This window comes from Dipodomys merriami, unplaced genomic scaffold, assembly GCF_024711535.1.
Source record: "Dipodomys merriami isolate MVZ:Mamm:240054 unplaced genomic scaffold, mDipMer1.0.p SCAF_71, whole genome shotgun sequence".
In the NCBI taxonomy this organism is placed as follows: domain Eukaryota; kingdom Metazoa; phylum Chordata; class Mammalia; order Rodentia; family Heteromyidae; genus Dipodomys; species Dipodomys merriami.
In genome coordinates, this window is record NW_027206302.1 from 5816828 (window position 1) to 5843386 (window position 26559).

General features: G+C 41.9%; 1 protein-coding gene across 2 annotated transcripts in view; it reads right to left on the minus strand.

Annotated features, from left to right (window-relative positions):
- Positions 1-23973, minus strand: part of Gnl2 (G protein nucleolar 2) — a 31230-nt gene extending 7257 nt beyond the window's left edge. For both annotated transcript variants that reach the window (XM_070008902.1, XM_070008901.1), the window contains exons 1-12: positions 23787-23973; positions 22236-22320; positions 20951-21045; positions 18470-18609; positions 15764-15948; positions 11594-11660; positions 9046-9204; positions 8182-8295; positions 2828-2956; positions 1729-1833; positions 828-986; positions 557-670 (exon numbers count right to left, since the gene is read on the minus strand). In XM_070008902.1, coding sequence (XP_069865003.1) covers positions 557-670; positions 828-986; positions 1729-1833; positions 2828-2956; positions 8182-8295; positions 9046-9204; positions 11594-11660; positions 15764-15948; positions 18470-18609; positions 20951-21045; positions 22236-22320; positions 23787-23850 — 1416 coding nt within the window. In that variant the 5' untranslated portion in view covers positions 23851-23973. The remainder of the gene's footprint in view (positions 1-556; positions 671-827; positions 987-1728; positions 1834-2827; positions 2957-8181; positions 8296-9045; positions 9205-11593; positions 11661-15763; positions 15949-18469; positions 18610-20950; positions 21046-22235; positions 22321-23786) is intronic.
- Positions 23974-26559: the final 2586 nt, after the last annotated feature.

Consider the following 26559-nt stretch of genomic DNA (forward strand, 5'->3'; position numbering starts at 1 on the left):
TACAAAACTTGAAGCCATCTCTTGAGACTTGGCCCTAGAAAGAGAAAAGCCAAGTGCTACTGTTATGCCCTGGGACAGTCACTTCTGTGAAAGGGGAAAAAGGGACAACTGAGACCCTTCCTGACCAGTGGATGAGCTCCAAACCCAAGACCACTTTCCTGGAGCACCAACTACATGCTCTACTTCCCCATTTGAGCACACCTTTCTTGAGGGCAAGGGCCGTTACTCATTCCCTTGTTCCTATGCTGCACCCATAGTTAGTTCTAATATAAGCTTATTCAATAAATTAATCTTGGCAGTGCCTTTGTTCTCCACATGTAAGAAAAGACTGTCAAGAAGACCCTTACACTTAAAAAGCGCCATCTTTTCCCAAGGTGATATCTAAGCTGATGTCTGATGTATTTCTGCTTCTTAGTCCAATGCTCCCAAAAGTAATGAAGGTAGCAGTCCAGGAGGACACACAGCTAAAATATTACCACAAAGCAAGAAAGAAGATGCTCTACAGAGGGATGCAATCAAAAGTTACATTCCGGTGACCATGATTTCCAGTTCTTACCTGAAGGGAAGTGGGTGGCTCTGCACTGGGAGGCTTGACAAAGAAAGGTATCCGGCCCCTCTGCCAGTCATTGAGAACCATCTTACCCACAGTCTGCAAGTCAGGATCTCCACCCTGAAATGTTAGGAAATATTCTCAATTAACTTTCAGTATTTTAGTTGTCCTAGGTGCTCAACATCATTCACCTGCCAAGTTTCCCATTGCTTACATACCTCCTTCTACAACAACCTGCAGTTTATACAACATCCACTCTCCATGGACCCTGGCTCACCTTTAGTAATTTCCCAGTGCGGAAAGCTAGCTTCTCAAGAAAATCTTCAGCATTCTCCCAAGAATCAATCTTGTATGTCTTGCTAATATATTCTGGCTTTGCTCGTTCAAGAACAGCACCAATGTGATCTTCAGGAGTCTTAATTTTCTCAACTTGAACCTAGATGGTAATAGAAATCTGCAAACTATGTTGTGGTCTCGGGAAGTTCTGGTGCTCTTTGTAAGGCCAAATGAGTTTCAATATCACAGAGTGAGTGGAGCCTGGCAGAAGAAGCCTGCCTCTGGGGTGGCCAGACATGGTGGTCTGCAAGAACCACTGACCACAGACAAGGAGTCCAGAACTCCAGCTAACCACAAATTGGCTGTGTGGCTTCCACAAGAAGCATGGGCTTAAAACAATTTGTGTTACCCATTTGTAGAAATGGTTAAAATCCTGCCAATCTCAGGACACAAATACTGAGAAAGTTTAAGAACAGAGGAGGGGAATATGCACAGAATGTGTGGCCAGAGGCATGGTTATGTTTAAGGGGAACCATTTAAAGTTTCTGGCATATTCAGAAACAAGCAAGGAAATGACTGGGTTCCAAAATGACTCAACCCATAAACCCACGGAGATGAATGATCACTAAGCATCAACAGGCCCTGTTCTCCTCTGGATCCTGTGTGTAAACTACACACTGTATTGTGGGGTGACAGTGACCATATCTGTCTATGGTCCCACAACCTCCAGGTAGACAAAGTGGGAAGGAGGCTTCCTTGTTCAGCATCATGTTCCCCAGTTTCACTAGACAAGTTGATCCAAAACTGCCTTCCCAACAAGAAACAAAGGTCTTCGAGGATCCAACCCCCCAACTTCCTCTACCAAAGAAGGCAGGCAGAGGCTATTATGACCAAATACTCACAACTCCTTTCAGGACGATGTCTGTCTCTGAGTCCTCAGAGGGGTAAACCACACCTGGACAATCGATCAGGAATATCCGACGCATCAAGGTAATATATTGCCAAACCTGGAACATAAAATTCTAAGTCAGAGACATCCTGAGTCTAACACTTCAAATTCCGGAAGCTATGGTTGAAGTTAGAGCACAAAAGGGAGTGCTTGAAGAAAAGCATTCTGCTAAGTGATCCAGCTTAAGAACATACCTCTCTATACCATATAAACTAGTTTCTATCAGGCTAAGTGTCTAAGAATAAATCAAACAGCATTTCCACTTAGGATTGCACAGTAACAAAAGTGGCCTCTAAAATTACTTTTGGAAGCACAGTACTATTTTCTCTTTGCTTCTAGAGAGAATCATACTGTTCCCCTGGAGAACATTCTGTGTTCTAGGTACTGACCCCTCAATGATCAGAATCTATTCTGGGTGTCTTTTCTTAGCCTAGGCATTAAATATTCCTGTTAGTTTTGTCCATCAAAGTAGAAGGCTGGAATGACAACTTAAAATAGCCTTAAATCTGAATGTCATCCATTAAATTGCGTAGGAATCAAATAGTATACAAAGCACTCTTACCTAAGTGAGTAGAGCTGGATGTGAGTGGCTCAATCCTATAATCCTAACTACTCAGGACAAGGCTCAAGGCTGAGATCTGAGGATAGTGGTGTGGAAGCACCCAGGCAGACAAATCTGCAAGGTTCTTATATCCAGTTACCAGCAAAAAGCTAGAATCCGCTGGGTATTTGTGGCTCATGCCTGTAATTCTACCTACTCAGGAGGCTGAGATCTGAGGATTGTGGTTTGAAGCCAGCCCAGGCAGAAAAGTCTATGAGACTCTGATCTCCAATTAACCACTCAAAAACTAGAAGTGGAGTTGTGGCTCAAAGTAGTAGAGTGCTAGTCTTGGAAAAAAAAAAAAAAAAAAAAAAAGAAGGCTCAGGGATAGTGCCTAGGTCCTGAGTTCAAGCCCAAGAACTGACACCAAAAACAAAACAAAAACTGCATGTGTTAAACAATCACCCTCCATTAAATAAATATGCAGGAGAATTCTGTAAGCCAGACATACCTTTGTTTCACCTGCAATGGGAGCCACACTGCAGACTTTCTTGGAGCGCAATGTATTTATCACAGAGCTCTTGCCTACATTTGGATAGCCAATGAACCCCACACTGATCTGTTTCTTGTCCGTGTGCAACTGTGCAAAGAGAATACATATCACATACAAATACACATGAATATTATTCCTTACGGCGACGAACTGTGTTACTTTGCTAATATAAACACAGCAAAAGTGTTGACAGAACTTAATATGAAGCTTAAGACACACTGGTTACATAGCTTGAGCTTGCACATACATGCTTGTTAAGTTAGAGGCCAATCATTTCCTTAGTCATTCACATAAAAAACATCGTTGTTTGAAGATTAACTGCATGTAGGTCAAGAAAAAAGAAGGCACAGTGCCTCACTCCTACAATCTGTTACTTGAGAGACAGATTGGGAGGATAATGGTTCCAGCTTGAGTAGGAAGTTTCAGAGACTATTGCAACAATAAGCTACACATGGTAGGGTGTAGGGTGTAGTTAAGAGAATGGTAGTTTGAGGCTAGACCCAGGCAATAAGCATGAGACCCTACCTGAAAAATAATTAAAACAAAGAGGGCTGAAGTATAGCTCAAGAGGTACAGTCCCTATCTAGCAAGCATGAGGCTGACCAACTTCAGTACTGTCAAAATACCAAACAAAAAGAAACAAAGGAAGAAACAGCTTGTTAATTGCCAATTTACAGTATCATCACTTACTGCTGCAACACATTCAGAGACAAAAAACCTTAACAGATTCACTCACTGACAGCCTATGACTTGTCTCTCTCCCTCCCTCTCGTTCTCTTTTTTTTTTTTTTTGCCAGTCCTGGGGCTTGCTGAAGGCTGGCACTCTACCACTTGAGCCACACTGCCACTTCTGGCTTTTTCTGTTTATGTGGTAATGAGGAATTGAACCCAGGGCTTCCTGCATGCTAAAGAAAGCACTTTACCTCTAAGCCATATTTCCAGCCCTCTCCTTTTCTTTACATAGTACAGTTCATATTTACACTGCTGAAAAGAAGCATCAAGAAAAGAAAAGACACCTCAAATGTTAAAACTCCTGGGAAAAAGTCTCAACCTTTTTTTTTTTTTTTTTGTCTGTTGCAGGGCCTGGAAGCTGTCCTTGAGCTCTTTTTGCTCAAGGCTAGCACTCTTACCACTTTAAGCCACAGGTCCCCTTCCAGTTTTCTGGTGGTTAACTGGAGGTAAGAGTCTCAGACTTTCCTGGCCGGGCTGGCTCTGAACCTCAAATCCTCAAATCTCAGCTTCCTGAGTAGCTAGGATTACAGGTCTGAGCCATCAGTGTCCAGTAGGTCTTAACCTTTTAATAACACTCAATTACTTGGGAGGCTGAGGCAAAAAGATCCTTTGAGTCTAAAAGTTTGGAGTCATCCTGAGCAACACAGAAGAGAGCTAGAAAGAGAACAATCTTCTAACTAAAAGGGGTGGACTAAATGTGCACACATGTGCTGACCTCACTCACCAAATGCCACAAGAAAGACAATTGTAGGAATCACACACTTAAACCAGTAGAATGAAACACAGGAAACCAAAGAACAATGTAAAGAAACAAAGACAACAAAATACAAGAAGCTAAAAAGTATCACCTAAAGCCAGGCAATGATGGCTCACAATGATAATCCTACCTACTCTGGAGGCTGAGATCTGAGGATTGCAGCTTAAAATCAGCTTGGGCAGGAAAGTCTGTAAGACTCTTACACCAATTAAACACCACAAAAACCAGAAGTGAGTTGTGATTCAAGTAGTAGAGTGCTAGCCTTGAGGAAAAAAGCTTAGAGACAGTGCCTGAACCCTGAGTTCAAGTCCCAGGACTGACCAAAAAAAAAAAAGTACCATCTACTTGGCCACTACATAGTATGACTGCAAACATGAAAACATTGAAAATCCTGTAAAACGCCAAATCAAACCTGGGGAACTGGTGGGAGGACAAAAAGACTGGTGACCAGTCTGCCAAAGTAGCTGTTCCTCCCCTTCCCCTCAGCACTGGCACACAGTTATCTTCTATTCTCACAGAACCCTGGCATCCAGCTTACAGACCCCGAGTTGAAACTGGAAGATTCTTTTCTGGAGAATCATAGACCAAGAGGAAAAAAAAAATTAACTATAGTCAAAAACTATCTACAGTGTCCTACAACAAAATATTTGGTTCTCTATCTAATCACCATTACAGTGAAAGCTACTATTCACCACAGCCTAGTCCTCCCCCTCCCAACATATATGTTGTTTCCCACACCTCCCTTTTGAGATAGTTTCTCTATGTAGTCCATGCTGGCCTTGAGTTCATTATCCTCAACCTCCCAAGTGCTAGGTATACCATCATACTGGCTCTTTTTGGGAACTTTTTTTTTTTCCAGGATGTAAGTGTCCAGACATGTCTTGAACTCCTGAGCTCAGTCAATCCTCCTGCTTTGACTTCCAAATAAATGGGACTACAGGTCTATGCCTGTGTCCAGTGTAGTATCTTATTTTAAAATATGAATGGAAGATTAAGACAACCACAAATATAAAGTGTTACTGTAACAGAAAAGTCAGAAAAAAACAAAGCAAGCCAGGTGCCAGTGGCTCATGCCTATAATCCTAGCTACTCAGGAGGCTGAGATCTGAGGATCATGGTTCAAAGCCAACCAGGGCAGGAAAGTCCGTGAGACTCTATTTCCAGTTAACCACCAGAAAACAGGAAGTGGCACTGTGGCTAAAGTGGTAGAGCACTAGCCTTGAGCTAAAGTGCTCATGGACAGTGCCCAGGTATAGAGTTCAAGCCCTGTTGACTGACCAAAAAAAGAAAAAAAAGAAAGAAAAACCAAAGCAAGTTGGAAGTAAAAGAGGCAATGTTGGGAGAGAGAAAATAATGCATCTATAAAGTAAGATGAGAAGGGGTCAGAAAGTAAGGTTTTAAACAAGAGCTCTCAAAAGTTGAAGAGTATGTGGTTGAGCCTGCAAAGTAGACCAAAATGTCATATATGCTCCAAAACATATACAATTTAAAACTTAAATCAGGAGGTAAAACCCAGATTCCTCAAAGGAAAAACAGATGACAAAGGGCAAAAAGCAAACTTCAAAGAACTACACAGTATCAGAGTGTAAGTTCCACTGAATGCCTAGCTCATACTAGTAAAAAGACCCACCAGGCACAGTAATAAACAGGAATTAAAAAAAAAAAAATCCCAGCCACAAAAGATGAGGAGTCAGAATGGCCTCCGATTTCTCAACAGCAAAAGGAACCAGAAGACAGTGCAGTAGTGCCTTTACTGTTCTATTTATTTTACCTCATAGGGTTGTAAGATAAAATAAAGATGTTTTCAGAATGCAAGGTCTCTTAAACTGTTTTTTCTAAGCCCATCACAAGGAAGGAGTAATCTGGTGCTGGTGACTCATATCAATAATCCTAGCTCCCCAAGAGACTGAGATCTGAAGGGTATCAGTTTGAAGCCAGCTAGGCAGAAAGGTCTGCAAGACTCCATATCCAAAATAACCAGCAAAAAGCTGGGCTGGACATGTGACTCATGTGACAGAGTACCAACAAGGCTCTGAGTTAAAACCCCGGTACTGGCAAAATTTAAAAAATGAAGGGAGGATAAGTAAAAGGACAAGAAATCTCAGAAGTCAGATTTATAGCAGGCCTGGGAACAGCCAGTTCCTACTGGAGAGAGGGAAAAGTGCTGACTACCAGAGTGGACTACCTACTATACTCAGAAATTCTCAAGGTTCCCACTCTACCAGAGTATCTGCAGGCATATCAGTGGTATAGACACAAACAAAACAGAGAAAAGTGCAAGTAGAGGCATGGCCAAATGACAGAGCACCACCCATGAGTGAAAAAACTAAAAGAGAACACAAAGCCCTGACCCTGAGTTCAAGCTCAACTATACATAGAGTCTCAAAACAAGTAAATTAAGTCCAGGAAAAAAAAAAAAAAGCTTCTATCAGAAAGGAATCCACTCAAACTGAGTTGATCAACTGTGACTAGTGTTTCAGTCATAATAATATGAATTCTAAATCACACAGTCCAACACTGTTGTCTGTAGACAAAGTAAATGAAGAATGTGTGGAAGGAGGACTGTAAGAAACATAGCCCTGTCCAGGGTACAAGAGGCCTTCAATTCTAACCTCTCATACCAAAACAATAGTGAAAACCATAATCCTCATTCTACAGAGGAAATTAAAATTGGGAGGAGGGACAGGAGAGACCAAGAAATCAATAAATTAAATATTAATTATAGAGGCTTGAAGCTAGCCTGGGCTTCAATAGAATATCTTTTTTTTTTTTGCTGGTCCTGGGGCTTGAACTCGGCCTGGGCACTATCCCTGAGCCTCTTTGTGCTCAAGGCTAGTAGTCTACCTCTTGAACCACAGCGCCACTTCTGGCTTCTTCTGAGTAGTTTGTTGGAGATAAGAGTTTCACAGGGCCTTTTCTGCCTGGGCTGGCTTCGAACTGTGATCCTCAGATCTCAGTGTCCTGAGTAGCTAGGATTACAGGCGTGAGCCACTGGCACCCAGCTAGATTTTTATCTTTAGCAAAAAGCTCGAAGTAGAGGTATAGCTCAAGTGGTAGATCACCAATCTTTTTTTTTTTTTTTGGGGGGGGGGGGTTCTGGTCGTGGGGCCTGAACTCTGGGCCTGGGTGCTGTCCCTCAGCTCTTCAGCTCAAGGCTAGTGCTCTACCACTTGAGCGACAGCACCACTTCCGACTTTTTTCTTTTTGCTTATGTGGTGCTGAGGAATCAAACCCAGGGCCTCAGGCATGCAAGGCATGCACTCTACCACTGAGCCACCTTCCCAGCCTAGAGCGCCAATCTTGAGCATAAGTATGTACTAACAACATGGAAAGAAACACTAGAAATGATAGCTAAGAGTCACAAGTATTTGCTTCTCGGCAGTGGAGAACAGGAAAAAAGTAATAAAAACAAATAGAAAATTACAGTTACAGAGAATGGATCAGTGAGGACATGCTTGAGGATGGGCAGCAAGGCCCTCTCTGGGCTGAGAGATGAAAACTGCATGGGCCCTGAGGGTGAAGGAGCCTGGCAGGCCTGAAAACCAACAGTGAGGCACAGGAAGTGTGAGGAAGGCAGCCAGCCTCAGGCAGAGGGTGGAATTCTGTCTAGGATGTGGCAGAAAAGGAAGCAACTCTGGTCTAGGACGGTGGCAAAGAATGATGAGGAAACACTCCATAATCCCTCATAATCCAGAGGCAGAGTTTTTTACATCACTAGAACACATACTGAGTTGGACATAAAGTCATCTGGTGACAAGACCAGTGGCTCTCATACAAACTCTCAGCTATACAACTCCAGAAGCAGCAGCTGAGGTCTTCATACCTTCCCAAACTGCCGTAGAAGCTGAATGAATGCTCCTTTGCCAAAGGGATTAGTAAGACTTGCATGGAAAGCAAGTGTTGGGTATTCTTGGGAGAGAACAGCAACCCATCGTTTCTAAAGGGAGAGAACAAAACATGCTAGTAAATTGTACTTCCTTAGTTACGATATACAGAAAAATCAGAGCTAGAATTACTGTATTGTGTTTCAAATATAGTTATGTAAGGAAAAATGTTATTTATAATTCCTTGAAATATTCTTTTTTTGGGGGGTCTGGTCGTGGGGCCTGAACTCTGGGCCCCATGCTGTCCCTTAGCTCTTCAGCTCAAGGATAGCACTCTACCACTTTAGCCACAGTGCCACTTCCGGCTTTTTTCTTTTTGCTTATGTGGTGCTGAGGAATCGAACCCAGGGCCTCATGCATGCAAGGCAAGCGCTCTACCACTGAGCCACCTTCCCAGTCCCCTTGAAATATTCTTTCAAGTATGACAATGCTTGTTTTTTTGTCTGAGAAATACTGCAAAACAGTATTTCCCAAGTGCCTGCACTGCTACTACAATGGAACACAATGTGTGCTGCAGGACAGCAGCTGCAGCAGCTGCCTATCTGAGGGCACATCACTGGTCCTGCAGGGGTCCTGCAGCTGCCCTGTAACACAGCATGCTATCAGAGGAAGAAGGGCGTCCCTATCTTATCAATGGAGCATGCTGCAGTTATGTTTTCATTAAGAATTCTGCAGTGACTAGAAACCACTTCAGAAGCACAGCACTTCAATTTCTAGGAACCATGAAACATTAATACATATCTCAAGTCTACTTGAGCTAGAAGTGGCCTTTATCATTTGTTTTGAATTAGCTCTGTACTTACTGTTGCCCAGGTTGGAACAAGGTCACATTTGTTGAGCACAAAAATGAGGTGTTTCCAGGGTTTTTCCTTTTTCAAGTAAGCTTCAATGTGAGGGGAACGGGTACCCATTGGATCTCTAGCATCAAGAACTTGAACTACAACATCTGAAGAGTCTATTACCTGCAAATTTAAAGAGATAGAAATAGTTTGCTATAATACATACAAAATCCAAGAAGGACAACCTGTAAGGGAATCTGGGCAAACAGTATTTAGAAACTGCACAGCAGCTTTTTCTCTTCTTCTATCCCCTGTCTCTCCATGTCTCCATCTCTCACGGGTCCACAGTTTGCTCTCCCCCCAATAAACTTTTTTTCTGCCTGAACCATGTGGTGCTTTCTTTTCTAGTGAACCTTACATCTAGTGCCAAAATCTAGGAGCTATCACTCGGGTGGGGAGAGTCAGGAGCCAATAGATCCCTTCCTCCCTCTTCTCTTTCTGAGGGTTAATCTGCCTCCTTGACCATCCCTCCTGAAACCAAACTGCTGGAAGATGGTTGAACCCCATCTTGGACTTCTTTCCTTTGCCATTGCTGGATACACACCCACCACACTATCTCCTCTCTACATCTGGTGACATTCTTGAGGCCCAAAAGGAACCCTTCACCACAAAACACAGCCTGAAGATCATACAGTCATCCTACTAAGTCTCCAAACTTCTTTTCCCTTCTATTTATCTTTATCCCAAACTCTAACCTGTTCTGGGCTTTGAATAACTGTGTGTTTAAATATCTGATCTTTGAAATAACGCTTGAAATATTCTCTTACCAACTATGTCTAAATAAGTAAATAAACACCTAAAAAAACCCAAACTGTACTGCAGCCTGTGAGGAGAGTAGGTATAGTCAATATCAACCCCAGTTATCAGAATTCAGGTTTTTTTTTTCATCCTATAAATATTTAAAACTTGTCCTTTTGTGTGTGCCAGTCTTGGGGTCTGGGTGCTGCCCCTGATCTTTTGTGCTCAAGGCTAGCATTCTACCACCTTAGCCACAGCTCTACTTCTGGCTTTTTTTGGTGGTTAATTGAAAATAAAAGTTTCATGGTGGGCTGGGAAATTGGCTCAGTGGTAAAATGCTTGCCTCACATGCATGAGGCCCTAGCTTCTATTCCTCAGCACCCCATAAGCAGAAAAAGCAGAAAATGGTGCTGTGGCTCAAGTGGTAGAATGCTAGCCTTGAGTTGAAGAGCTGAGGAACAGCGCCCAGGCCAAGAGTTCAGGCCCCATATCCAACAACAACAACAATAATCTCATGGACTTTCCTGTCTGGATTGGCTTCAATGAGTGATCCTCAGATATCCTCCTGAGTAGCTAAATTTACGGAGGTGATATAAACGACCAGCACCCAGCAAACTCACCCAATTTTTTTATTTTTTAATTTAATTAATTTATTTATTTTGGGTCCGGTCGTGGGTCCTGAACTCTGGGCCTGGGCGCTGTCCCTCAGCTCTTCAGCTCAAGGCTAGCGCTCTACCACTTGAGCCACAATGCCACTTCCAGCTTTTTTCTTTTTGCTTATGTGGTGCTAAGGAATCAAACCCAGGGCCTCAGGCATGCAAGGCAAGCGCTCTACCACTGAGCCACCTTCCCAGCCCCAAACTCACTAAATTTTAAATACAAAAACTAACCACTAATAGCTAGGTGCCGGTGGCTCACACCCTAGTAATCCTAGCTACTCAGGAGGTTGAGATCTGAGGATTAGGGTTCAAAGCCAGCCTGGGCAGGAAAGTCTATGAGATTCTTATTTCCAATTAACCATCAGAAAACCAGATGTGTTGCTGTGGCTCAAAATGGTAGAGCTCTAGCCTTGAGCTTTAAAAAAGGTCAGGGACAGTGCCTAGGTCCTGAGTTCAAGTCCTATGACAAACAAAAACAAAAACGTAAAAACAAAAAAAACCCCTCAACTTACTGAGTTAGCTCTTTACTTGTTAACTACTAAATATTATAGATTTTTTGTATTTCACAAAAAACATATATATATAGAGAGAGAGACACACACACACACACACATATATGTGTATATAGTTTAGTTTCTCTATTACTATACTGTTTAGTTACATGATACTTGAAGAAGGTCTTTCTTCCTAACAATATTATTCTCACAGAGATCTCAGCCAGTTAAGTATCAGATCAGGACTCAGGATGAGAGCACTGAGCAAAGTATCAACTTTTCTAGACATTCACTCTTACTTACAAAGAAAGGTGGGCAGGACTAAATAGCTTAGTAATTCTCATGAGGCTCTAAGTAAAATAAATGGTAATCTAAAGAAATACTGGACAGCAAAATATTTAGTGTATATAGGTAGCTGCCATTCTTATGCAGGTAATCTTAAATACAGTCCCCGAGAATAATGGCAGTATGTGTGGCTGCTTAATCCTGGTTTCTTTCTGGAGGGAAGAGGATGAACATGTAGCAGAGCCTGTACTTCATGTGACAGGGTGTCAATCTATCAAAATCAGGTGCTCACAAAAATCATGAAAGCCAAAGGAACTGAGAATGGAAGAATCTTACCTTGTAGAGCTCACCCCATATTCTTTTGGACTGTCCCTTTTTATATATCTCCTCTTGGGCTTCATTTCTAAATAAGAAAGCATTCAAAATGAGCTACAGAAGCACCATCAATATGAAAACAATGCTTACAATAGAATACTATCCAGCTTCAAAAAGAAGGCATACTCTAATCCACATTACAATTATAGATAAACCTTGAATACATTGTACAAAGTAAAACAGCCAATAGAAAACGACACATTTTGTTTCCACTTGTATGAGGTACCAAGACAAGTTATGCTCACAAAACAAAGTAAGAATGGTAGTTATGAAGGACTGAGGAAGGGAGGAATGGGATTGGCATTTAATGGGTGCAGACTTTAAGTTTGGGATGATGAGAAGTTCTGGAGGTAGACACTGGTAAAGGTTGTACAACAGTATAATTGTACTTAAAACCACTCAACTGTATACTTAAAATGGTTATAGTGGTAGATTTTGACCATATGTAGTTATCTGTAGTCTACCACAATTAAAAAAAAATAAGTGGGGGGAAACACAGCTGTAGTGTCACAGTGAATTATGAAATGGTACAAACAGGACCATAATTACAAAGTACATTTCAGTTCCATGTGAAGTAAATGAGCTTTTTTCTGGTAAGTTCAAATCTGTTTATTCTGATAAGGCTTAGAATCTATTTATCTGAGGAAAATAAAAAGCCTTTTTTTTTTCTTTTTGCCAGTTCTGGGGCTTAAACTCAGTGCCTGGGTACTGTCCCTGAGCTTGTTTTGCTCAAGGCTAAGACTCTTATCAATTAAGCCACAGCTCCACATCCAACTTTTTCTTTTTTGTAGTTAATTGGAGATAAATAACCTTGGACATGGGCTGGAGGTGGCTCAGTGGTAGAGCGCTTGCCTTGCATGCCTGAGGCCCTGGGTTTGATTCCTCAGCACCACATAAGCAAAAAGAAAAAAGCCAGAAGTGGTGCTGTGGCTCAAGTGGTAGAGCACTAGCCTTGAGCTGAAGAGCTGAGGGACAGCGCCCAAGCCCAGAGTTCAGGCCCTACGACTGGACCCCCCCCCCCCCCCCCAACAAAAAGAACCTTGGACATGACAGGCACTGGCGACTCATGTCTGTAATCGTAGCTACTTAGGAGGCTGAGATCTGAGGATCACAGTTCAAAGCCAGCCCAGGCAGAAAAGTCTGTGAGATTGTTATCTCCATTTAACTACCAGAAAACTAGAAGTGGTCCTGTGGTTCAAAGTGGTAAAGTGCTAACCTTGAGCAAAAAGAACTCAGGGACAGTGCCCAGGCTCTGAATTCAAGTTTCACGACCCACCAAAAAACAAAGAACCTCAGACTTTCCTGACTGGGCTGGCTTCAAATAGTTTGTTTTCCCCTATTACCTCCTGTATCTTTTGGAGGAGGGAAAATTTTAAATCACTAGAAGATGACAGATGACAGAGCCAACTGGAAAATCCAAATACTTTTTTTTTTTTGTTGGTCATGGGACCTGAACTCTGGGCCTGGGCACTGTCCCTCAGCTCTTCAGCTCAAGGCTAGCACTTTGCCACTTGAGCCACAGTGCCACTTCCAGGCTTTTTCTGCTTATGTGGTACTGAGGAGTCGAACCCAGGGCCTCATGTATGCAAGGCAAGCACTCTACCACTGAGCCACCTTCCCAGCCCCAAATCCAAATCATTTTAAGAATAAATGAGCCTGCTCTTTCCTTCTGCTTAGCCTCAAATGGTTTGGCATTATCTTTAGCAGGCCCCAAGCTTGGGGTAAACTGGCAAAAGAAATGAGGTGACATTACCACACCACTGGAAAAGGGACACAACCTCAACTTCAGTTAAAAGACATCTCTCCAGCCCTGCCCAAGGAAGCTAAGCTGGTAAACCCTCCCTATAGGGCAACAGGACAGCTGCCCGTCAATAATAAATAAGGAAGTGGTGCTGTGGCTCAAGTGGTAGAGCAATCGTCTTGAACTGAAGAGCTGAAGGACAGTGCCCAGGCCCAGAGTTCAAGCCCCACGACTAACAACAACAAAAAAACACAAGCATAACCTTTGACACCATGGTTTGCCATACAGAATATCGTTGGGGAATATATAAAAGTGAGGAAAATTCAGTCACACTGATGATTCACCCTATGGGAGAACTATAAATAGCCTATTAAACATTCTATTATTGTTGACTGATATGGGAATTATTCTTTTTTGGGGGGAGTAGGGGAAAGAACTCAGAGCCTTGCGCATGTGCTCTACAACCAAGCTTCTCCCCTAAACCTTGGGGTTTTTACTTTTTCTAGAACTGGGCCTTCTGCCAGTGAGGCACATACTCTATCACTTGACCACTTGCTGCCCCCACTTTCCTGTTAGCTGTTATTCCCTCCCTCCCTCCCCACTTTCTCTCTGATAGTTTTACTTTTACAAGATAACAGGAATCAGACATAGGTAGTGATAATAATGGTTGTACAACATTATGAGTCTTTTCTTTTTTGTTAACAGTATTGGGTCTTAAACTCAGAGCCTGGGTGCTATCCCTTAGCATTTTTTTTTTTTTTTTTTTGCTTAAGGCTGATAGTCTACCATTTGAGCCACAGTTCCACTTCCAGCTTTTTGGTAATCAGAGATAAGAATCTCACAGACTTTTCTGCCCCAGCTGGCTTCCAACCATGATCCTCTGACCCCTGCCTCCTTTGTAGCTGAGATTAAAGGTATGAGTCATCAGCACCCAGATTCAATCTTTATACATTCTAAAGTTGTGTTATTTTATTTTTTTTTGGGTCCGGTCATGGGGCCTGAACTCTGGGCCTGGGCGCTGTCCCTCAGCTCTTCAGCTCAAGGCTAGCACTCTACCACTTGAGCCACAGCGCCACTTCCAGCTTTTTTCTTTTTGCTTATGTGGTGCTGAGGAATCGAACTCAGGGCATCATGCATGCAAGGCAAGAGCTCTACCACTGAGCCACCTTCCCAGCTCCAAGTTGTGTTATTTTCAAGACAGGGTCTCTGTTTACACCTGAGTCTACCTGGACTGCTATCCTTCTATTTGTGCTCTTCCCTGCATCACTGGGACATACCACCACCATCACGGGTATATACCACCACACATGGCCACTGTGTTTTCCCTTATCTTGGAAAGACAGGTATGTGTTACCATGATCAACCACTGGTAAATGGAGATTCACAAATCTTTGAGGGTGGGGGGGTGGCTGCTGGCAAACTGAAAAGTCCTAACCTCAGTTTCCCAGGTAGCTAGGATCACAATACTGAACTACTACGCCTAATCCTCAAGCAATTTTTTTTTCTTTTTTTGGGGGGTCCGGTCGTGGGGCCTGATCTCTGGGCTTGGTACTGTCCCTCAGCTCTTCAGCTCAAGGCTAGCACTCTACCACTTGAGCCACAGCGCCACTTCCAGATTTTTTCTTTTTGCTTATGTGGTGCTGAGGAATTGAACCCAGGGCCTCGAGCATGCAAGGCAAGCGCTCTACCACTAAGCCACCTTCCCAGCCCCCAAGCAATTATTTTTATAAGCCAAGGAATTGCTATGTAGACAAGGCTGCCCTCAAATTCAGGCTCATTCTTGCCTCAACCTTCAAGTTCTGGGATTACAGGAACATATCACAACATCTGACATATATTCGTAATAATTTAGGAAAACATATAAAATTAAAAAGCGTTTGGTTGGGAACCAGTGGCTCATGCCTATAACCCTGGCTACTTAGGTGGCTTGTACTATGGATCTCAGTTCAAAGCCAACCAAGGCAGAAAAGTCTGTGATAATATTAACTCTAATTAACCACCAAAGTAGAAGTGAAGCTATGGTTCAAGTGGTAGAGTCACCAGACTTGAGCAAAAAAGCCTAGGCACAGTACCCAGGCTAAGTTCAAGCTCTAGTACTGGCACCAAAAAAAAAGTTAAAAGTAGGCTTAAGGTATTGTAGTTGTAAAGAAAATATGAATGTAAAAACATATCTAGCAGAGTCAGGTACCCGTGGCTCTGGTCTATAATATTAACTACTCAGGAGTCTGACACCTAGAAGATCATGGTTTGAAGCCAGCCTAAGAACAAGAGTCTCCATCTCCCATTAGCCAGCAAAAAAACTGGGCTGGAGAAATGGCTCAAGTAACAGAGTAGCAGTGAAAAAAAGCTGAAGAAGAAATGATGAGACCAAACAAACTTCAAAAGCATACCTCACACCAGTGTCCTCAGTTACCAAATCGCGATCTTTGCCCTGGTCATAGCTCTCTGTGGACATTTCAGCGTTTTCTATAAGAGACTGCATATCACTTGCTAATAAATTGGGCCGCTTTCTCTGTGACTTGGGTCCAAATGTAGTTTCAAAACTTTCAGTATCAAGAATGTGCACCTTTGAGTTCTAAAGGGAAAGAATTACAGATAAAACTAAGGAAAGAACAGAGAAAAAAAGAATGCTAATAAAACCACCTGCTCTACCCACATTAAAATCTGTTTAAGAACATGGATTCAGTCTGGCTGCAAATTAGATATGTCTATTTAAATAACACACTTGTTCTTCTATTCTGAAGCATTATAAGTTTCCTGGGAGAAATGCAAAACTAATACAAATAAAGCAAATATGAAAAGTTGTATGGTATTTGCCAAAAACTGTTTTATTTCATTTATCATAAATTTTAGTCAAATGCAATTAAGGCTACAATGATGAAAATTAACTTATCTTTTTTGACCATTTTTTTGAGCTTTCATGTAAGTGCATAAAATTCGCCAAATTCACAGATTTTGTCAAGGGCAATCATACTCAAATTTATGTTTTTTTAAACCAACTGTAAATGCCAACTTTTTCTTGGAAGTCCATTTCTTTCATGGCTAAAAGGAATTGCTTGTTTTTTAAGATGCATTTTAGTTTCAGATAACATTTTCCCTAATTTAGGTAACATTTTTATTAAATGCACATGGAAAGACTTCAGATGAAAGACATCTAGTGAAGTCCAAAAGAATAGGTTAGATGTGATAAAAGAAACTTGATAGTAACTAGAACTTGATGTGCCTGTAAAGGAATTACAGGCATAGGAATTCTTGAAGCAGGATAAAAGTCAAAGTTTGAGTTAGCATCTATCACGTAACAGATTGTTAAGAAGCGGCAGAGAATCTCATTTAAAAAAAAAAAAAGAATCACTCTCCCTCAGTACAAGCTCCCTTGTAAGTAGACTGTTACAAAACTTGGGGTAGGATTGAGCCTCAAAGCTTCGAGCTTTTAATTCATCTCTCTTTGACTTCTAAGGCTCTTTAAACTTCTACTGTTTGTTCTTCCTTTGGTTTTCCTTGCTAGCTTCCAAGTAAGGGAACATCCTCAAACAAAGACTAACATTTTCCATGGGAACTAGGTTCTAAAGTCAAGTACAATCAAATTTATCCTTAAAAATCTTATACCTATGAAATATAGTATATTTAATTTTGTGTATATGCTGAAACTAATTAATGTTCAAATGTACATCAAGTTACACTACTTTTACCATACTGCTACATAATTCTAATATACAAAGAGCTAAATGTGCAAAAGTTAAAGCATATCTGATTTGACTCTCCTGTTCAGAATCATCTTGTAGTTAGATCTCCTGATATCACACTAAAACAAGTAAGCTTTTGAGGTCAAAGCAGAAAATCCATCAATTATTTGAAACTTTCATTGCAACAAATTATAAGATGACTGTGGTAAATACAGGCCCTCCATTCTACCTATCAGCTATTTAAGCACTAGATTTTAGGAGCACCAAATAACTGGAACAAAACAATAAATCCATAATAGAACCTCTCTGTTCTTCCCAGAAACAGGATTCAATAGTTGGTTAGAAGATGGCTTTAGGGAGAAATGACAAAGAGAACAAGGGAAATGAGCAACTTGTCTGTGGTTCATGAATTACACTCATGTGTTTCCCTGAAAGAAAACAGTCACTCCACTAATAGGTGCCATTCTTCTAGTCCATCATAAAACAAAACATAATTGACAAAACCTGAGGCAATAACCAGGCCCTGGCTTTTATTTTGTTCTCCAAGTAAACACTTTTCTTTGAACTGTTTAATCCATGTATGCATGTCAATGTTTTCCTCTCCTCCTTATACTGGAACTGAAGCTTATGTACTGGCTACATTTCTGGGAATTATTATTCAATGCAAGTAAAAATGTGCAGAGAAACATTAGGCGATTTCTTTGTTCTATTCGAAGCTCATTCTACTCCATCCAGATCCAGTTCTCATTGTACTTCAAACTTCAGCAATCAACAACTGTCTGAACAGCACCCTTCCTTTCCTTCAGCTGAAAAGAATCTCCAAGGATCTCATCAAAGCCAGGGAAGAACAAAACACCAAAGGACTCCTTCCATTTCAATCCTAATGCTACATCTCTCTGTAGTCTGATGGAATTACCACTTAAAACAAGTCTGCCTACCAACATAAAAAAAGGGCTGGGGATGTAGTTCGCTTGCCAGACATGTACAAGACCCAGTGTTCAATTCCCAGTACTGCAAGGAAGAAACTAAAATTACTACCAGTTTACTGTCAACTTAAGTCTTTATGAGGAAGTATGCTATGTGTTTACTGTGGGCCAAATGCTTTACAGAAGTTTCATCTGTATCCACACAGGAAGCCAATTTGTCTTTACAGGCAGGAAAGTTAATGCTCACGTGGAGAAACCTAACTAAGGATACTGAAGAGACTGAGCAAGGTCCCATTCCAAACTCTAAATTTCAATCTAGTATGCCACTGTAGCTGTATGGCAAAACTCAATTCTTACTAAAACTGAGATCCTACCAATGGTGAAAAGAGAAAAGTCTCAGAAGAAAAAGCCAAAAAAGTTACAGAGGTATCTCCAGGAAGTTTGTCTATGCAATTCAATTCCATCACCAGGATATCCTACATCTTACATGAGGCTGGATCCGATCATGGAGAAGAGACATTGGTAACTTGCTTTGCTTCATGACAACTTTATATGGATCCTTCATAACTTTATCCATTTCCTCTTGAAACTTTTGTAATGATGACTGCTTTATCACACGTGTGTTTCCTGTTTTACAAGTAAAAACATTGCTACTTAATAGCTTGGATTCACTCACCTCTGCATCCATTCTACCTGACCCTCATCCACCCAATCAATTATATATCATTCCGTGTAGCTGTTTTCAAACATGAGTGGGAAAAAAAAAATCTAACACCCTCCCCAGCACTCAATCACAATGAGTGCACATCCACCAACCTCAACACACACAAGTATTGATAGTTTTCCAAGCCCATTTCCTGACTAGATGAAATTGAAAAAAAAAAAAAAAATCACTGAATGGAAATTAAGATCTGACAAATGTCCTGATTTTTGTTAGTTTTGGCAAAGAAATCTGGAGCCAATCATAGCTGATTGGTTTGTATAGATAGGAGCCTTGACACTCAGAAACTCCTCATAGTTGTAATTTTTAGGACTATGAGGGACTGAAGAATCTATAAACCACTAAATTTATTGTAAAGAAAACAGAACAAAGCTCTGAAACACTATGTGGTGAACCCCTTATAACTAAAATATCTAGAAGGAAGTACTCAATTAAACAGCAGTGCAGCACAAATGTAAACATTGGGGCTGATGACATTTACACAATACTATTTGCTAGCTTTTTTCACGTATTTAATTAACTGACACAACAGTCCTGTGAGATGATACTATTCTTTCTGGGGTTTTGAACTTAGGGTTTCATGCTTGCTTAAGTAGACAGGTGCTCTACCACCGGAGCGAGGCCATCTGGCTTTATTTTTCAGATAAAAATCTCGTTTTTGCCTGGGCCAAGCTCAGGCTGATTGCCTCCAATCTATGCCTACACATATCTTGGATTGTAGATATACTTACACACCAGACTTAAGATGAGGTCTTGTTAAACCTCTTGCTCAGGCTGGCCTCAAAATGCGATCTCATGATGGTACTACTACTCTTACTCCCATCTTTTAGAGATTACAAAGACTGATGGATAGACTTAATAAACAGTCACATAGTTGGCAGAACTTGATTTCAGATTCAGGCTCTATGAAGCTGGGAAGGTGGCTCAGTGGTAGAGTGCTTGCCTTGCATGCATGAAGCCCTGGGTTCGATTCCTCAGCACCACATAAGCAGAAAATGCCAGAAGTGGTGTTATGGCTCAAGTCATAGAGCGCCTGCCTTGAGCTGAAGAGCTGAGAGACAGTGTACAGGCCCAGAGTTCAGGCCCATGATGACCACCACCAAAACCAAATTCAGGCTCTATGGATCTGAAGTTTTGGTACTTATTAGCTATGCTGAATGCCCCTCTATACCATGTTATAGACTTTTTTTTTGGGGGGGGGTTCGGTTGTGGGGCCTGAACTCTGGGTCTGGGCGCTGTCCCTCAGCTCTTCAGCTCAAGGCTAGTATTCTACCACTTGAGCCACAGCGCCACTTCCGGCTTTTTTCTTTTTGCTTATGTGGTGCTGAGGAATTGAACCCAGGGCCTCAGGCATGCAAGGCAAGCACTCTACCACTGAGCCACCTTCCCAGCCCCACATTTTTCTTTTGTGATGGCAAAAACTGAACTTTATGCCTACATGGCAATGCTCTTCTATTGAGCTCCATCTCCAGCTCCTCCTGTGAGAGGTATAAAAGATGAAAAGTGATTACTATCTCTCTCCAGGCACAGAGTCAAATACTAGGCAAATAGTGACCACCAACCACCTTATTAAGAGCCAATTAAAGTCTGAATGGGAGAGTTTCCAAAGGAAGATGTGCCCTGAGACTGAAGATACTTCTTATTCATACCTGGAAAAGCCAAAAACTGGGATCCACTCTGCTGCAAGCCAAAAGAAGGGCTAGACTGCAAAGCCACTTATCAGACAGTGCAACCAGAAAGTGAGAGGTGAGAGTTCCAAGATTTATGAATGTTAGTCATTAAGAACAGCTTTACCTGCTTAAGTGGTAAGAAGGCTCACAATTAAGAATTAGGGATGGGCACCGGTGGGTACCTACTTACTCAGGAGGTTGAGATCTGAGGATCATGGTTCAAAGCCAGCCAGGGCAAGAAAAGCCATTAAACTCATCTCCAATAAACCACCAGAAAACCAGAAGTGGTGCTGTTGCTCAAGTGGTAGAGTGCTAACCTTGAGTTAAAGAGCTGAGGGACAGCGCCCAGGCCCAAAGTTCAAGCCCCATGACCGACCCAAAAAAATAGAAAGTATTTCTGAAATTCACCACTAGTCTCAGCACTTGTTTCCCACTGCAAGGATTTCTTATCCTTTTCTCATACAATCTTTGACAGTTTGACCAACCAAAAACGTCTGCTTTTTAGGTATTTACACACTCTATCCTTTTCCACACAACATACATTTTACAAAACAAAGAAACAGGTGACAATACTCACCAAACCATTTAATATTTGGCTCTACTCGTGCCACTGTGCCAGAAGCCACTGTTGACTGATACTGCAGAGGCTTAATCACTTTACCGCGACTGTTTCTAAATTGAGGAAATAACAGATTTGGGTTGACAACAGAAGAAAGGCAACAACAGCAAAGTTTGGCTTGCAGAATACCCTTTCCATCAAAAAGACTTTTTTTTTTAGGTTTTAAATGATCATGAAACACAGCTTTTGGTAAACAAAAAGCACTTCTACATTTGAAACAGATTACCCAAAAAGACATTTAACCTCTTGCAACAGACCACGTAATGATTTCTGCTAGATGAATAACAATGCTGTTTAAAAATCCACTTACTGTTTGTTTGCTTTTTTAAAAAAAAGTCACATACTTGAGTCTTTTGGGTAAATTAGTTGAGGGCTGGCTTAAATGAATTTCAAGTAGAGAGTGATTTATCCTGGAACTCGAAATTCTAAAACAAGGGACTGGGAAGGTGACTCAGTGGTAGAGCACTTGCCTTGCATGCATGAGGCCCTGGGTTCGATTCCTCAGCACCACATAAGCAAAAAGAAAAAAGCCGGAAGTGGCGCTGTGGTTCAAGTGGTAGAGCACTAGCCTTGAGCTGAAGAGCTGAGGACAGTGCCCAGACCCAGAGTTTAGGCCCCATGACCAGACCCCCCCACAAAAAAAATTCTAAAACAAATGGCAAAGTAGGTGAACAAGAGAGATTAAATTTACTGATGTTTTTGTTTAAGACACATCTTTTAGAAGAGATAATTTAATTACCAAACAAATCTAGACCAGCTAGCAAAATGTCACACTCAGAAAGTCCCTAGAGCAGATGCTGCCTCAGTAGAACTCAAGAGTTTCTGAGTGCCACAATTCTGTGATTTAAAGCCTGACTCAAGAAAACAGGTTTTGGGTTTTTTTTTAAAGGGTGGGGGGCATCTTTCATAAATAATCCTGCATTTTTTTTTTGTTATTTCTATCTGATAGTAATTACCTCTGAAATTTAATTATCCCTTGGTGGAGACTAGTCTATAAGGAACAAAATGTCTACCTTGGGAAGCATGAAACAATCACCATTTCACCATCCAGACCTATGCCTTTAACCAGGAATCAATGATTTATCACAATGCTCATGTAAAATGGTATTTGAAAATATACTATTCCTATTTGGGGTCAATGGGGTTTGGGAACATTAGAAACTTACAAGGTTTCAGTTCAAAGTCAAGGACAGTATCATAAAGAAAGGAGAAAGGGGTAAGGAAGACAATGCCCAATGCTCACCTGCGCTCCTTTTGCCTGTACATGTTCAGGCGCCGGATTGTGGCCCGGTCTCTCATGTTTTGGCCTCCTGCTCCCTGTACTCGATCTAGGAATAACAGTAGTTGACAGTATACTACTAAATAATCAAAAGCGTAAGTATGACAGCTTAAAATGCATCTTTCTAGACTAGGCAAGTCTAGAAAATTTCTGCTCCAATAAATTACTACTACTGGAGTTATGTCTTGGCTAATTCAATCTATAACTCCAAAAGGACTGGGTTTAACAATGATGACTGCTAATTTGCCCACATTGCAGACATCATCTCATTTAATCCATATGATAGTCATAGAGAGATACATTATTCTCATGCTGAAGGCCAAGAAATCAAGGCATAGTACTCAGGCATTTCACCTATAGTGAAACACCTACTAATTGTCAGAGCCAGAATTAGAACACAAAAGCATGTGACCACCATCTAGGTTATTAACCATGTAGGTACTTACTTTCTTGTCTCAGTTTATCAAATGCTGAGTGTCAGGTGCATGCACTATGTTATAATACAAACATGTTCTTAATTTCTTAAGTGAATAAGTTAAAATTAGTAGCAATTTTTGCCTTGTCAGAGACAAACAACAAGGCAAATAAATAAGCAATGTATTTTTAGCTAGCTTCTCCTATCACCTATATGTACCTGAAGTACTGGCAGCTTTACTAAGAAAAGCCACTTTTCCTATTTTGGTTCAGTCTCTTTACCAGTAAAAAATCACAATCTTTGAAGGCCTCTTTGGGTCCAGTATTCTGAGATTCCAGGATACTCTAACTGGATTATTCGTCCAGGGGAAACATCTGACATGTGTTGTCGTTTAAAAACAACAACAACAACAAGAACAACCAACGCTCTAAACCATAAAGTTTTATTACCTAAACTCAAATGAAAGAGACTACCCCAAAGCCCATCTTGTTCACCCTGGTGGTGGAAACTCGGCAAAACATGTTCTCATCTGCGAAAACACCTGTATCGAAAATGATCGTTATCTAGCGGCATAATTCCACGGGACAAATCTGCAAATCTTTTTCCCCACTTAACTGGCCAAAAGCTAAGGTGGCAAGAAGGTATGGTCAAAGTATGAAAGGCCTCCTAGCTGGGCCTAATGTTTTTGGGTTTTGTTTTTTATATAGGGTCTCACTACGTAGCCCAGGCTGGCTTCGAACTCAGCTTCCCAAGGGCTGGGAGTACAGTCCTAAGCCACTTTTAAACTGATTTACTGTATCTCAGTGGCTGGGCCTCCAAGGCTGCCAACGAGTTCACCTCTCCCCAACTTGAGGCCAGGAGACTCCCACCTTGACCCGCCGGGCGTTCAGCTGTCGGACCCCCTGGGTGCCCCTGGGGGCGGTGGCGGGACGCGGGAGGGCAGAACAGCCGCCCACGTGACTCGCTTTCCCCCTCCCCTCCCCATCCCGGAGCAGCGCCGCCAGGTGCACCCCCCCAACACACCCCGGCCCCTTCAGCTCCCCCCTCCCCGCCACGCTTCCGCCAGGCCCCCACCCTCCGCCAGCCCCGTCCACCATTACCCGGGTTTGTGCTGGCCTTGGAAGGGTTTATGGTGCTCCGTCCTTTGTACTTGGGCTTCACCATCTTGCCGACGTAACCAGGGCAGTCCCGACTTAGACTTTGGATAAACGAGTTCCGAACTTGCTAGGCCCAGCCGAAGTCACCCGCGTGAACCACGCACGACTACTTCGGCGGAGATACGTCACTTCCGTTCGCACCAATGCCCGCCCCCATTCGACTTCCTGTGAACGCGCAGCGCGCTCCGTGACACTCTAGGCTCTGGCTCCGCCCCTGGAGCTTTGACGTCATTCAGACTCGAGCTCCGCCCCCTCCAACCATAGCAACCGCCAAGCGGCCTCTCCATAGCAACCTTCTAGTTACCCCGACAAGCGGCTCAGAACTCCAGATTAAAAAGCCTCTCTTCAGACCAGTGGCTCAGATTTATCTTCTGAGTTTGTCCTTTAACGCTTCCAAGAATGATGGAGCTTAAAACCTTAAGCTTGAAGTGTAGCTCGGTAGTAAAGTAAAGCACTTGCTTAGAATGCCCAAGGCCCTAGATTTGCTAGGAAAAGAAAAAAAGACCTCTAATGGTCAGATGGCTTATCATCTGAGAGAGGGGAAGGAGGGAGAGAAAGAAAGAGAGGGGCCAAACTCCTTGCCACGCCCTACAGAATTCTTGAGATAACTCATACCTCCTGATCACTCCCTGAATCTTTTCACTGGGTTCTTCAGTTCCCCCCTCAAATGTCATTTATTGGTAAGATATAAGAATTAGCAAATAAAAATGCAGGACATCTAGTTAAATTGGAATTCCAGGTAAAGAATGAATACATTTTCTAGAATAAGCTAATTCCAAATAAAAATTGTTCATTGTTCATCTGTAATTTTCAAATCGAAAATTTGTCCTGTTTTTTTTTTTAAATCTGGCAACACTTTCTTTTGGAAGAAATCTTTCCTGTCTCATATGTCTAAGTTAACTACCTTCTGAAGTTATTCGGTTACATACTTCTGCTTTACTGACTCAAGGGTACTTAGCACTAGCTGAATGGATCTTATCTACAAGCAAATTGACTTGTTTCCTCAAAACTAGAATGCAGACAACTTACAATTTTTTTTAACTGTCTGTAAAGCTCAGAATAAACACCTAAACTAAAACAAAGACTTCTTAACTACTCATTGAATAAATAAAAAAGAATAGAAAGACTGGGAGCATGGCTGAAGTGGTAGAGTACTAGCCAAGCAAGTGTGAGGCTCTGAGTTCAATCTCTAGAATTACCAAAAAAGAAGACAAGGAAATGTCTCTTGAACTGAGGACAAAGAAGAGCAATTAGACACAGCAATTTCTGTTCCTATAAGCAAAAATAAATCCTCTAGATGTCAACATTTCATCAAGAACCCTCCCTCTGCTGTGGTAGTTCATGTTGTTTAGAAGTGACCATCATCATGCCCCTGGGATAAGCCAGAATACAGGGGAGAAAGTGTGGATTTGTGCAGTGTAACACAAGTCAAAAACAAACAACTGGAGCTGGGCACTGGTGGCTGACGCCTGTAATCCTAGCAATTCAAAGCCAACCTGGGCAGGAAAGTCCGTGAAACTCTTATCTCCAACTCTTATCCAGAAAACCTGAAGTGCCACTGTGGCTTAAGTGGTAGAGCACTCCCCTTGAAGAGCTGAGGGACAGTGCCCAGGCCCAGAGTTCAAGCCCCCCCCCCCCCCGACTGACGAAAAAAAATTGTTATAAAGTGAGATTCTCTAGTTGGAGTCATGACTAAACATTTCTCTGAATTTGAAGCTAAGAAACCCACAAAATACTCTTTCTAGACCCAAAGCAGGCCATGTCCTAGAGGAGAGCTGGATGTTCTTTCTCCCTCCTAATCTTTGCTTTGATTGCCCTGGAAGCAAGTGTTATGAGATTAAACACAATCTTACTAGAAAGGCCCTACCCTGACTTGTGTGTAAAGGAACTCAGAGAGCTAATGGGAGAAGGCATGAGTTTAGTGACAATCTAAAATATCTCCTTTTGCTCAACACTGTCCCTTTGACTCCCAAATGAGGGTGCAATATCCTCCTCAAAGAGAGAAGATTAGGTTAATGTGTTTCTGCTGCTTCAACTTGGTGCAAACCAGAATAAACACAAATGGCAAGAATCAGCCCATGAGCTCATGCAGGCTTTGATCAGAGACATAATTTCATTATGAAATTTTGAATCAAGCTGTTGTGAAGTCTTGCCAAAGAGTTTCATTTTCCCAGATGATATGGCGGGTTGTTTCTCTCCTGTTCACATACTTTGCATTGATCATCCAAACTTCCCATCTATTTTTACAATCTGACCTATGGACTTTTTTTTACAACAGAACTGGCCATCCTGACAACTACTCTCAGTCCTACTGGGAGATTGAGATAGATCTAGCTCAAATTACTGGTTTGGTTTTTTTAGCTTTGCTTCCCACCATTGTAACTACAGTGACTATTTTTCACTCTTTTTCTGATGTCATAGCAACCAGCGGAGGCAAGACACCTCCAGGCCTATAATTCCTCAGCCTTAAAACAGACAGAATAATTTAACTACCCTGAAAGCTTGCAATATGCTTACATGAGTTATGGTATACAAAGCCTCACAGAAAGCTGCACACCATGCAGATGGAGTTTTTCTTTTTTGCTCCAGACTCTGGGTGAGCGTCTCATCCCAGTACAATCTTGCTACTAGTAACCACAGGCCTGTGTGAATGGGAAGAGCCTGACAGGATCTAGTTAGAAATAGTTCTTGATTCCAACAATCTTGTGTCATATCC